Raw genomic sequence first — 12,264 nt, 5'->3', positions numbered from 1 at the left:
AAGCATAACATAGATATCCATTCATAAACTGGTGTGCTTAGAGTGAGGGCCTCATTCTTTGGACTGAGTCTGAACGAACTGTTTTTACTCTCAAGAGGGTGCCCCATTGTTTTGTTACAACCATCCAGTATTTCTTGTGCAGTCCCAGTGCACTCCAAGTTTACACCCCACAGAAAGTGGGAGATCATAATTTCGATTGGTCTCATCACCATCAGGCTCCAAAGCATCTTTGCAGCATGGTTTACTAACTTGAAAGAATCTCTACTTAACATCCTCAGATTCCTGGAAAACAGATCTTTCTTGAAGCCAACTGGAAGACTGGTTACACTTTTGAATCCCTATTGGGAATTCTTTGGAAGTGGTGAAAATTTATGAGGGAGCTGGCATTATTTAATCTCTAGAAGAGAAGGGTTAGTTGGTATCTTGTCAAAGTAAATAACTGATGGGCAGGAGTAAAGAAAATGGAGCTGGTCTGTTGTGAGTGATGCCCAAGGGCAGGTCAAGAGACAATGGCCACAAATAGGGGAAAAGGAAATTCCCTTTAAATGTAAGAAAAAAACTCTTTTTACTGTGAGTGACCAAACATTGGAACATTGCCCAGACAGGTTGTGGGGCCTCCATCCTTCAAGATACTCAAAACCTGCCTGAACAAGACACTGACAACCTGCTCTAGGTGACTGTGCTTTCAATAGTGGGGCTGGACTAGATGACCTTCAGAAATCTATTCCAACATCAGCTCTACTCTGCTTCTATGAAATTTTCATTATTCCCTTACCCTGAGATTATTATCCTTGTACAGTTCCACTATTTTGCATTATGTTTTAAGCCTGAGGGCATTCTTGGCTTCAATCAGTGATCTAATAGTGTCAGGTACACAATTTAAAATTTTTGGCATCTTGCAACTCAGGAAGAGTTAGTGAAAAATAGAAGAAAAATAAATCCTGAAGGAAAGTGTCCAGCTGGTTTTGTCATTCTTAATAGCAGAAGTCACTCTGGAAACAAGCAAACAGTTTGAACAATCTATCATGAACTATGAAGGGAAGGAAGGTGTACTTTTCAGGGTCTCAGGAGTTTTCATTAATTTCCTTTAGCTATTTTCTCAAATTGACTCTCTCGCTTTCAGAAATTTCATAGAAATTACTAGACATTACATTAACAGTGAGAATGGCTCTTTATGCCTTTCTTGAATCTGCTAATACGTTTGCTTGTATCTCACTATAGCTGCAGTGGTAGAGAAGTTTTAATAGTTGCAGCTCACTGATTTCCTAATGAGATTAAAGTAATGAATCAAGAATGTCAGGAATGTCAAATTCCTTAGTTCTTGTATGGTTAAGAAGCTCCACACTAAGACTCTGAAGCCACTCTCCATTCTTAAGGAATCGAACAATTCATTACTAAAAGAAAGTTGTCTTATCATCGTTATCCAGTACTGTCAAGCGCTGGTATTGATATATTTTCTTCACACTCTTTCACAAATCACATACCAGCTTCATAAATTCAAACTGCCTGTTCTTATTCCAGGAATTAACTGATTGAGAGCAACTGGGAGGGAGTAGTATACTTTTGCCAGTGTTGGGGACTAGGCAGGTAGACAGGGTCAGAGAGTTTGAAAGTGGGTACTGTGGGTACTGTAAAGGCAAAGAATTCTTCATCTTCTGCATTCTGGTGTGGGTGTTTATATAGCTAAGCCAATGCCAAGAAGAATAGGTACAAGTAGGAAACTCCTTTTTTTTAAGAGTCTGTGGAGTTTTTGTGTTAAAGGATCATTTCAGTGAGGCTGAGGGAATACCAGAGTTTGAACTATGTGCTTAGAATAAACATCAACTAGTGAAAGTTATGAAAACATTCTATTTTTGCAGCACGGAAAAGTTAATTCAAGCTGTAGAAGAAGATATTGAACGTGAAAAGGTTGTAGCAGATGACATTATAAAGGACATGTCACAGGAAGATCAAGCTAAATATATGGAGATGAAGGCGGCAAACGAAAAACTCTCCCAGGTTGGTTTGTTTCGTTGTACTTACCTAAAACATTTCTCAATCTGGCTCCGTTGTTCCAGATACAATTTAGGTATTAAAGAGCTTGAGAACAGAGTAATACAATAAAAAAATCTTGTTGGTATCTCAATCAGTTGTAGAAGTGCCTGAAAATAAACAGAGCAATCGACTAAAACCAAATACTTTGTCTTTTTGTGTTTCTTGTTTTAAGAACAAATTATGTTCACCATTGTCCTTTTAAATTTAGGGACTGACATGCAGGTTTTAAAAGCCACTGTAATGCTTAGATGTTTCATCATGTGTAAATAGCAAGCAAAAGGGAAAAACAACCTCAGCAATTTTTTAAGTTCACTTGAGTAAGTTTTCTTCCTGTGTACAAAAGTGAATCTGATTAGGTTTTTCTGTTCTTGTTGTATGGTGAACGTATCAGAAAAATGAACTGGGCTTTGTAAAATCTTTGTGACTTCACTAATCCTAATGTTAAGTGTAGTAAGTGCAGTAATATTTCTAGGTTCTCTGGGATCATCTAGCTTCAGGCATACAGTATTAGAAAGTTTCTCTGTATTGTCTGTACAGAGAGATAGGCATCTTTTGAGTCCGCTGCTTCCCAGCTGTCTTAGGATGAGCTGAATCACTAGTCAGGGCCTACCTGTCTCTTTCTGGACTATGAAGAAACTGTGGTGGCTAGTTCAGATTTTAAAATCTGACTTTAAACTTCTGAAGTAGAAATGATAAATTCCACCCTCAGTACTGATTTTAAGAAAAGTAGTTGAAAAAGGGCAAGCAATTTTTTTGGTTATAGCCCAGCTGCAAATAGCAATGGTGAGAGTTTTTTGGAAAAGTTGCATGCTAAAAGTAAGTGGATATTATATCTGAGTTACTTGGAGAAGATGGACAGTCTTGTCTTGTAACTTTTGAAGAGCAGCAATGAGATGTTTTACAACATTTTATAACTACTAAGCTGTGGAGCAAAAAATTAATCTCATCAAATAGCAATTTTACCTGAATTTTGCATTTTTTTTTCCTCTTTAGGAACTGGTTGTTCAGCAGCAGGAATTGGACGCACTAAATGTAAAGGAGGAGACTCTAAGAGCTGTATGTGTGATAATAAGTGGTTTCTGTAAGAATCTTTGCTGATCTCTAGTGCTAAAATAATACAGTAGGAAAATACCTATAATCTTATCTCTTTAAGTTTTCACATACCATAGAGTCATGCCCTAGAATGAGAATGCAAAGTTGCCTCTCTGTGTTCCACCAACAATTTCTAATCAGCTTTGGGTAAAACTTGTTTTTGCTAAATGCCAAGTACAAAATTTTGATAGCAATAGTGAGGTTTCCTAGCCTTAGTTACTCAGGTGGTTTCAAATGTTTTGTGTGACATTTGATTGATTTGGAACTACTCTCTGAAGATAAACATGAAATTATCATTCACGTTATGTGAGCCAACGCGGGCAGGATGCAGTGTGGTATATGTGTTTTTCGACACCCCAGCTGCAAGTCACTTGAGCGTGTTTACTATCCCCCTCTGCAATCTTCTGTTATTTTCCCACAACATGCTTCTTAAGGATTTGTAAGACCTAATTTTTCAAGGTTTTTTGACTTTCAGGATGTGTGAGAATGAATTTCTTGTTACACATTCCATTTCAAAAGCAACTGACATTTGAAGGACAAAGCGGTACCTGCTAAGATATATTTTATCCCACATGCATACATAAATACACACTTCTACTACACTGTCATGTTGATAGATTGAGGAGAATTTTGGGCCTTTTGAGGACAAAATAAGCTGAAACATATTAATGTCTATATTCAGAAAGTATAATTTTCAAATAATACTAGAATACTTTTGAATACTGTGTATGTTTTTTGATCCCCTAGAGATGATGAAATTGTAAATCTACTCAGAAAATTGGACTGAGGATGAACTCATACAGCAGCGAATAGCTGACTGAGATATTCCATTCCAGAAAACGTAATCTTGAGAATATAAAGTTTATTGTTTATACTGTCTCTGTACTGGGTAACAAATAAGCTTTACTTGCAATGTATAGACAAGTGTTGGTTAACTAAAGCGTAATTTCTGCAATGCTCTCTTGATATCTGAAAATAGCTACTAGGTGTTTGCTTGTCCCAACAGGAAATAGCACACTCCCAGGTGAAACAGGAGGCTGTGCAGCTGTATGAAAAGCTCCATGAGCTGGAGGAATGTCGGGATCAAATGATTGCTGAGGATAAGAACATGGAATCTCCACAGGAGGAAAGAGAGAGATTACTAAAGCAGGCAAAACCATAAAATGTTATCATGTAAAAGATTCTCTGAGTCAGTATTTTAGGGGATGATAATGTTTGAAAATACTTGGGTTTGAATCTTGCCTTTATTTAAGCAGCACAAATCATCTGAAATTAAGAACAGTTAATGCAGTGCATGGATGGGATGTTCCAAGTTCAGCCAAAACAAAATTGGTACAGTCAGCTTTTGAGCTGTTCCAATTCATCAATCATGTTGGTGTGGGAAAACTGATCCTATTGAACAGTTCTATAACATAACCCTAGACAGTATCCTTGTGAGGTACTGAGCAGATGTACTAATGTGACAGCAAGCTTGTGGTTTCATACGCTGAGTTTCTATTCCCTATGTACTGAACTAAGAAATCTTTTTTGATTTACCTTTTTTCATTTGTAGATTTTATTTCATATGTTAAGTTGTTATACTTTTTTGTAGGTTAAAGATGATAGTCAAGAAATAGCAAGCATGGAAAGACAGTGAGTAATCCCATGATACCGTTGCTACAAATTACATTTAGACCCTAAAGACAGTTGTATTCAATCTTATATTTCTATGGATTTTTAGAACATCACCACATTTTTGAGCCTCTGCTGGTGTTAGCCTTCTGCAGAGAACAGAATATATTCTTCTGTCTCAGCTAAACAACTTTTATAGTGATAGGACATTTGGATCTGCATAAGATACTTCCTGTCCTTATGAACATGCCTTGAAAATATAAACTGGTAATAGCACTGATATAAACTTCTTAAAGTCTGAAGAAGACATTCATCCGTGAAGAGCTACTCCTCTGGGACATCTGCAGCCACATTTCAAAGAGATTGTTTATTAGGTGGTCTTACAGCCTAAGAGTTACAGAGTTGCTTATAGAAAGTTCAGTTCTAAAGAGTAACAGGGCATTGCTTCTTGATTCTTGGATACCGGACCTTTCTGAAGATTTGCCAGAAACTCTGGCAAATGTTATAATAATTAGTAATGTATTGTGGGGGAGGGGGGATAAGACAGTAGAATATTTTCGTGATTTTGAGTCTTTTGATTTCTCTCTCTTTACAGAAGAACTGAGATAATTTCTGAAATCTCCTAGAAACAACTTTAAATTATTTTAAGCACTATTTCCAGCTCTAATCATTGGTTAATTTTTAATGCATTGACACCTTTGATTGGATAATAAGTTGCTTAACAGAATTTTTGAAAAGAATAGCAGAGAATGATATTTAGAATTTACATAGAAATGTTTTTAAGGTAATTTCTTTTCTCACTTCAATTGGTTATGTAGTACAATGTTTCACTTGGCAATTTCTTAATGGATTTTAGTGAACAGGTAGGTAATTTTTAAGTAATACAGTTCCTTGTTGCAGTTTACCAATTATGTTGTACCTTTGCAAAGCTGTATAGCAGCCAGCAGAGGGACCAGTCGAGTAAGTTAAGAACAAAAAATGTTTTTAATTAAAAAAAGCAGCAGTACGTATGTTTAATAGATATAGGGACTAAAGTCACAGGTGCTTTATATCTATATACCTTTTATAATAAAAGGAATCCTCCTGATACTCATTTGGTTTTGATAAACTTAGGTTTGCTATTTTTATTCTTTATTTTTCTCTCTATTTTTGCCCCCAAAAATGAGTATTTTACAACACATTTTTAACCTTGAGTTTCATTACCTGTTTGTCAGGTTGGCAGAAGTAAAAGAAAAAACAAACCATTTCAAAAAGGTCATTCAACGACTTGATATGGATCTGGAGAATCATCAAGGTAATATGACTAGAGTTCTAGCAGAATATACAGAGCTGCATCTATTTATATTATAACACATACTGTTATGGACATCAGTTGCTTGAAACTTTTAGACTTCTGCAGGTGTCCATTATTCACCATCAGAAGAAGATTTTGTGTCTAGGGGTGCAGCCTTCTCTTTTCAGATGTGAGAAATGGGGAGTACCCACCTTTAGTGGTGCATTCATCAAGTTCATATTGAATACTAAAACTACCATATAACATAATATTACAGCTTTTTGGTTTTCTGTCTAAATTTATTTTTAGGACTACTTGAGGAATAGAAGTTTCTTTTACTGGCAGCATTGCAGAACCAGCTCAGCTTTAGAAAAGCTTTTATTTTTTTTACCATCTATGTTATTTGATACGCTGTCAGTGCATGTGGAATTGAGAATGTTTCATAATAATGTGTAAAGAAGTCAGAATTCAGTACTGTTTTTGTCTGTCTTTGGAACTTCTTGTTGATCTTTGCGAGAAGAGTTTGTGAGCTGCCTAGGAATGACATTATGTTAGAAATTTAACTCCAGCAACACCTGCTGTAATACATTAGGCTAGGTTAGGTTGGAATTTGTCCTAGCACTGGAAGTTACAGTTCTGGAGGAAGTAGCTTAGTTTGAGCATAGGTCCTCCACAGCTGTGGAAGATTCTCCTTGAAACGGAAATTCATCCCATGGAAAACCTTCTAATTATAAGGAATCTTGTTTAGATAGAAGTTACCTAAATATGCGCATACATTCTGGAAAACTTTGTGTCAAGTTGTTTAAATTCTGTAGGACTGATGAATTAATGAGTTTGTGTCCTTTTTACTTAGTACCTTTTCTTGAGTGATCAGTGTAAAATTTAGCTGTAAATTTCTTCAAGGTGAAAAATATTTCTAAAATTGACACTAAACAAGTGTTTGATACATGTTTCTCATCTTTTGTGTTACAAAATACTTTGTATTTCTCCAGATATTTCACTATTTTTGTGCAAATTATTAAGACTGTTTTATTAGCTTTCTTGTTTCCAGAGAGTATCTTTGCCAACTTTACTGTTCTGCTTTAATTTTTCCTTTTTTTTTCGGCTTGCAACTCTTTTTTTGTATCTTTGGAGAAATGCAGAAGGTAAGAAGTGAGTAGCTTTTCACATTTTATAGTTAGGTTTATGCACACCGTCATTTGTTGCTGAACTGTGTGTCTTTCACTGTTTTAGAAAAGGACCTCTGTTGAAGAAGGGATTTAATGCATGTGTAAGAGAAAGCACATGCTCTCTGTTAACATATCAGGAACAGTCAGGATATTCAGAATAAAGTTACCTTGTGGTATAATATAGAGGGAATTATACCTGTTGGTATAACATACAGGAAATAAAGAAGATATTCATAAGGTGTAACTTTTAGACACAGAAATCTAAACTCCCAACGCCTACTTCTCTAGTGAATGCAGAGAGAATCCCAGAGCACCATTCATACTTCTGCTCTAAATCAGCATCTTGGTGTGTCCTTGAGATTCCTGTCCTTCCTCCCTCCCCAGTCAGCTTACTTTTGGCTCAGTATTTAAACTGTTTGTTACAAAGCATTCCCAAAACTTCAGCTCCTGAAGTTTTTTAGTTAAATTTAAGGTAAAATAACCAGTTTAAAAAAAATTACAAGTAAGGATTTTTTAATGTTTCAGGATAGATATTTCAGTGCTAGGAACATTTTTTAGCAGGAAAACCAAAATAAATAGATCAAAAAAAAAAAACTATTTTTAGTTTTCACTTAAGAAAATCTAAATAAGTAAAGAATTCAGCCATGTATTGTATGTTCAATATTAACAGTTACCTGTAACTGATTAGTCAAAATCATCATTAACTCGTAATGGAATAGACTTAATTGCATGAGAGTCTAAGATATTGATGTAATAATGACATATTTTAATGAAAACTTATCTGTGAAGGCATTTTAAAGCTTGTGGTCTGTATTTAAAATATTTTTTTCTTTAAACACTTGGCAGATCATGTAGCTCTCTGTTTCATGGTTCACTATAACTAGACTTTTTAAGGGTAGAACAGACTGAGTTATTAGGTATCTTGCCTTATGAAATGAGAGTCCGGTAAGGAACAAAGCCACAGCTCCAAGGGAGCTGAAGCAGAATCACAGTCCCTTAGGGGCCCATGGGTGTTCTTGCTGTTTGTATATGCTAGATAAAAAGGAAATTATTGGGGTGTACAAGTAAAAAGACCTGGAGAAATTTGCTTGTACAGTTGTATCTGTATCTGCTTAATTTCTTTCTTTCTGTTCTTTAAAGTTAAAAGATTATGCTGAAAATTAATCGATGACCAAGACTCAAACAATTAAAGTTTAGATGTTTGAAACTTAAAATTATTCTTAGTAGCTGAATTGTCTCATCTTCTTAAAACTTGTGACAAATATATCAGGTCCCCCTCTTTACTAATATGTTTTAATTAAGAGCTATTTATAGTCAGCAATTGGATTTAAAGATGGAGTGAATTATGTATTGTATGGTATTCATTACTCCTAATACCACTATAAAGAATGTGTATGGAAATGTTCTTTTAAACTTAATTGTAGAAAGCTTTCTGTGCATTTTGTTTTCCATTGCTTATACAGTTTTCCTGTTTATTTCCCTGAGGTTGTCATGCTGTTGCTTACTAGCTGCATATTCTTATGAAAGTCCATGCTAACATGTGGAATTCCGTTAAAATGGACCTTATGTTAAACAGAGCTGCAGAAAGTTTTAACTAACCATGGTGCTCAAATACACAAAAGCATTTGCTCTCTGTTAATGAAATTCACCTGACTTCAGGAAAATCCTATGAACTTCCTTTGGTCAAATCAAGTATTTATCCCACTCTTATTTATTAAAAAAATATAATCTTTAAAAGGTTCTAAAAATTGCATTGGGTCTGATTTATTGAGCTAATCATCCTCTTTTTTTTGGTATGAAAGTGTTTATGACCTAGTCAATTGAAAGGACTACATTAAATGACATGGGATGAGTCCTGTAGTTTCTAGGCGTGTAGAATTTTTATTTTTAAAACTGACATTTTGCCTACCTAAAGGAATCCAGGACTGAGACAATATAAAGTCAAATCAATGTTACATCTCTTGCAGGAGAGGAGAATTGGAAATACAAGGAGCTAAAGAAGAGGGAAGAAAGCATGGACAGTAAGTTGTCTAATATACTTTAATTAGGCCTAATTCCACTAAAATACAGGTATTCTTGTATTGTTAACACTCAGTTAATTTAGAGCTGAAAAGAATTCATGTCCTGATCTTTGCATAAAGCTTCTGTGATCTACCTTAGCACAAGATAATTGGTATCAGGACTTTTAGGACAGTCGCAAATTTTTGGAGCATCATTCAAGGCTTTTCATCAAACATTAAAGGTCTTAGGAACAGCTTTATTTTATGAAAGCAAGGCTGAAATTAATTTTTAAATTAATTTAAATAAAAGATAAATAAATCAGCTGTTCAGGTCTGAATAAAAGCAACTTTTTAATTTTGAACTTCAAAAGGGACATGTAGTTCTTTAAAATTAAGACTTCTCATATCTGTTTATTCAAGAGGAATGTTACTAGAGCTTTCTTCCATATTAGAAGATTCTGATGTTGTAGAGACCTCAGCAGCAACTTATAGAAGATGAAAACAGAACTGTTTTTAAAATATACCCTATTTCTAGTACACTAAAGTGAGCAGCTTACAAAAAAAGTTGGTCTGTTACTCAGCAAAAGGGGAAAATGATCAATAAATGTGCCGTGAAAGCTAAAGTATGTAATACCTTTTTTGTAACAGTGTTCTCTAAAAATGTTCAATATAACTTATGGCTAGCATGATACTGAAAGAAAGGTCTCAGCTGACAGTAAGGAAAGTGTCTCTGTTAACTCTTTCATGGACATCATTGCAAAGGTGTCAGATATTTTAAGTTTTTTTATCCCTAAATGTTTTATTACTAAAGAATTTCAAATTATTTTTTTTTTTAAGTCCTGGGTGCTCTGGGATCCACAATCCTCTAGACAGTCCTCATCCCTTCAGGATTTCTCAGTATTTCTATTAAGTACTTCCTCCCGTCTTCTTTGTCTCTTCCCAAATAATCCATGATGAATTTACTGTTATCTAATCCTTCTTGCTCAAACAAGCACTTCTCCCATTTTTCATCCACCTAGAAAGTTTGTCGACACTTATGTTTCCTGAATTCTTCTGTGTATATAAGCCATATTGCAGGACGAGACCCAGCAGGAGAGGGAAGATCATAACTTACAGCCCTGGCTGGCATCTTGACGGACTCTGACTTTCATAGGATGTGCCCAGCACCTTTTTTTTTCAATATGCCTGTCACCAGAAATATGATGTAGTATGCCTAGGACACAAATACATATGGAGTGCATTCCACCAGTACCACTGTCTTGACAGATTCAGTTGTACACTTACCAGAATGAACATAAATTGGAGAAGTAGCAAAGGGACATCATACAGAAAGACAGAGATGGTACCAGGTGAATATTGGTCTCAGATCCTTAGCAGGTTTGGCGTTTAGTCCAGGACATTAGAGATAGTGAAGCCACCTGTTTCCTTTGTTTAGTAGCGATGTAGCATTTTGATAGCTTTCAGAAAAATGAAGACTGACAGCTTCTGGAACAAGCATTCAGAAAGGTGTCAGAAATTATGGTGATGAAACTCCTTTGCCATTGGGTGGCAACCCTCACCTAAACAGTATCCAAGATATGATGACCTCATGTCATTAATCAGTCAAATATGTGTCCTTTAAAAATTGTCCTTTTTTTCATTCCAACCCATGCGTTGACAAGTTTTAAGGACTCTACCACCTGTCTCTTAAACTGTTAATCTTAAAGTAACCTGTCTGCCATTGTACAGTTAATCAATTTAATACAAAGTTTTGACTGGAAACAACAAAGGCTTGTGCTGTATATATGCATGCAAATAGCAGCCTTCTTCATCATGTTTGTTGATCTCTAGATTTTCTTGAGACTTTTGAAGAGGTGAAGAATCAGGAATTGGAACGAAAGGCCCAAATAGAAGCCAGCATTGTTGCACTCCTGGAGCACTCAAGCAGGGTAAGTGCATTTCCCTCCTCCTGTGGCAAGCTAGGAATTTAGAAGCACAGAACAGGAGAATGAATGGATCCAGTCAGTATCTGCGTGATAATCTCTTTAAGAGGATAAAAATGTTAAAACATGTACAGTTGTAGATAAAAATAGTTAAAAGAAAGATATATTTATTTTCTCTTTATTTCTGGGGAAATAATTTTGAATATTAGATAATAATTGTGACCAGAATAAAAGAAATGTTTGCATAATTGCTGTAAATCATTATCAGTGCTATAATGAATGTTATGTCATTCATGATAAATTTTAATTTGATAAAAATTTCAGAATACTGCAAATAAAACTACTGCAGTATTTTGTTTACATACAGTCTGCAAATCTCAGTTCATGGGTATTCTGTCACTACTGTTAAGTAACTGACAATATTCTAATCGTCTCTCTAGCTACTAAAATTATGTTTGGAATACCCTGCTTTGTAATATTTAATGTAAACACTTTAAAACTGTTCCTATTTGCAGTCTGCCATTTCTTTGCACTTTGAAAACGTTTTTTCTTTTAACATTTTTGGTTCCCATGGATTTTTTTTCTCTTATAGAAATCTTTCTGCTGAGTAGTACTTTGATTTTATCATCACTTCTGTTGTCTTCTAACTCTTTCACTATGGTATACCATAATGTATATTTTAGGCAATGACACTTAGAAGCTATCAATATGGCAACGCAGTTTATACTTGCTGCATTTTTGTTTTATTTTCACTGGCCTGTCAGTATACCTTTTATCAAAGGCTGGCAGAATGAAAATCATTCACATTTAAATCACTTCAGACTATTTCCATAATTTTCAGTCGTTGTTGTAGAAAAGCCAAGTAATAGACAATGTACTAGCACAGGAGAGTTTTTTACTTCTCCAGTTACCATTTGTTGTTTCAAAGATACAGCATGTTCTCATTATTGTTATTGGTAACACACAGAATGTGAATCGTATGAAACAAATTTCATCTGTTACCAATCAAGAACTGAAGATTATGCAGGAAGACCTCACTTTCAAATCAAATGAAATGCAGAAATCACAGAGCACTGCTAAGAATCTGATTACAGGTGAGATCAGAAATGAATTTTCAAGTTCATTACATAAAAAAATTAAATTTACCTGGGTTGTTACACTAG

General features: G+C 35.1%; 1 protein-coding gene across 3 annotated transcripts in view; it reads left to right on the top strand.

The window, feature by feature from the left end:
- IFT74 (intraflagellar transport 74) overlaps positions 1-12,264 on the top strand; it is a 35,225-nt gene that overhangs the window by 13,744 nt on the left and 9,217 nt on the right. For all 3 annotated transcript variants that reach the window (XM_086479108.1, XM_009948193.2, XM_086479109.1), the window contains 8 exons: positions 1,860-1,998; positions 3,028-3,090; positions 4,133-4,276; positions 4,718-4,758; positions 5,952-6,031; positions 9,147-9,200; positions 11,010-11,107; positions 12,069-12,195. In XM_086479108.1, the coding sequence (XP_086335234.1) occupies positions 1,860-1,998; positions 3,028-3,090; positions 4,133-4,276; positions 4,718-4,758; positions 5,952-6,031; positions 9,147-9,200; positions 11,010-11,107; positions 12,069-12,195 (746 nt within the window). The remainder of the gene's footprint in view (positions 1-1,859; positions 1,999-3,027; positions 3,091-4,132; positions 4,277-4,717; positions 4,759-5,951; positions 6,032-9,146; positions 9,201-11,009; positions 11,108-12,068; positions 12,196-12,264) is intronic.

The sequence above is a fragment of the Leptosomus discolor genome, chromosome Z (genome assembly GCF_034619465.1).
Source record: "Leptosomus discolor isolate bLepDis1 chromosome Z, bLepDis1.hap2, whole genome shotgun sequence".
Classification (NCBI taxonomy): domain Eukaryota; kingdom Metazoa; phylum Chordata; class Aves; order Leptosomiformes; family Leptosomidae; genus Leptosomus; species Leptosomus discolor.
Note: the sequence above shows the minus strand (reverse complement) of the source record. Positions and strands in the feature narration are given on the sequence as shown.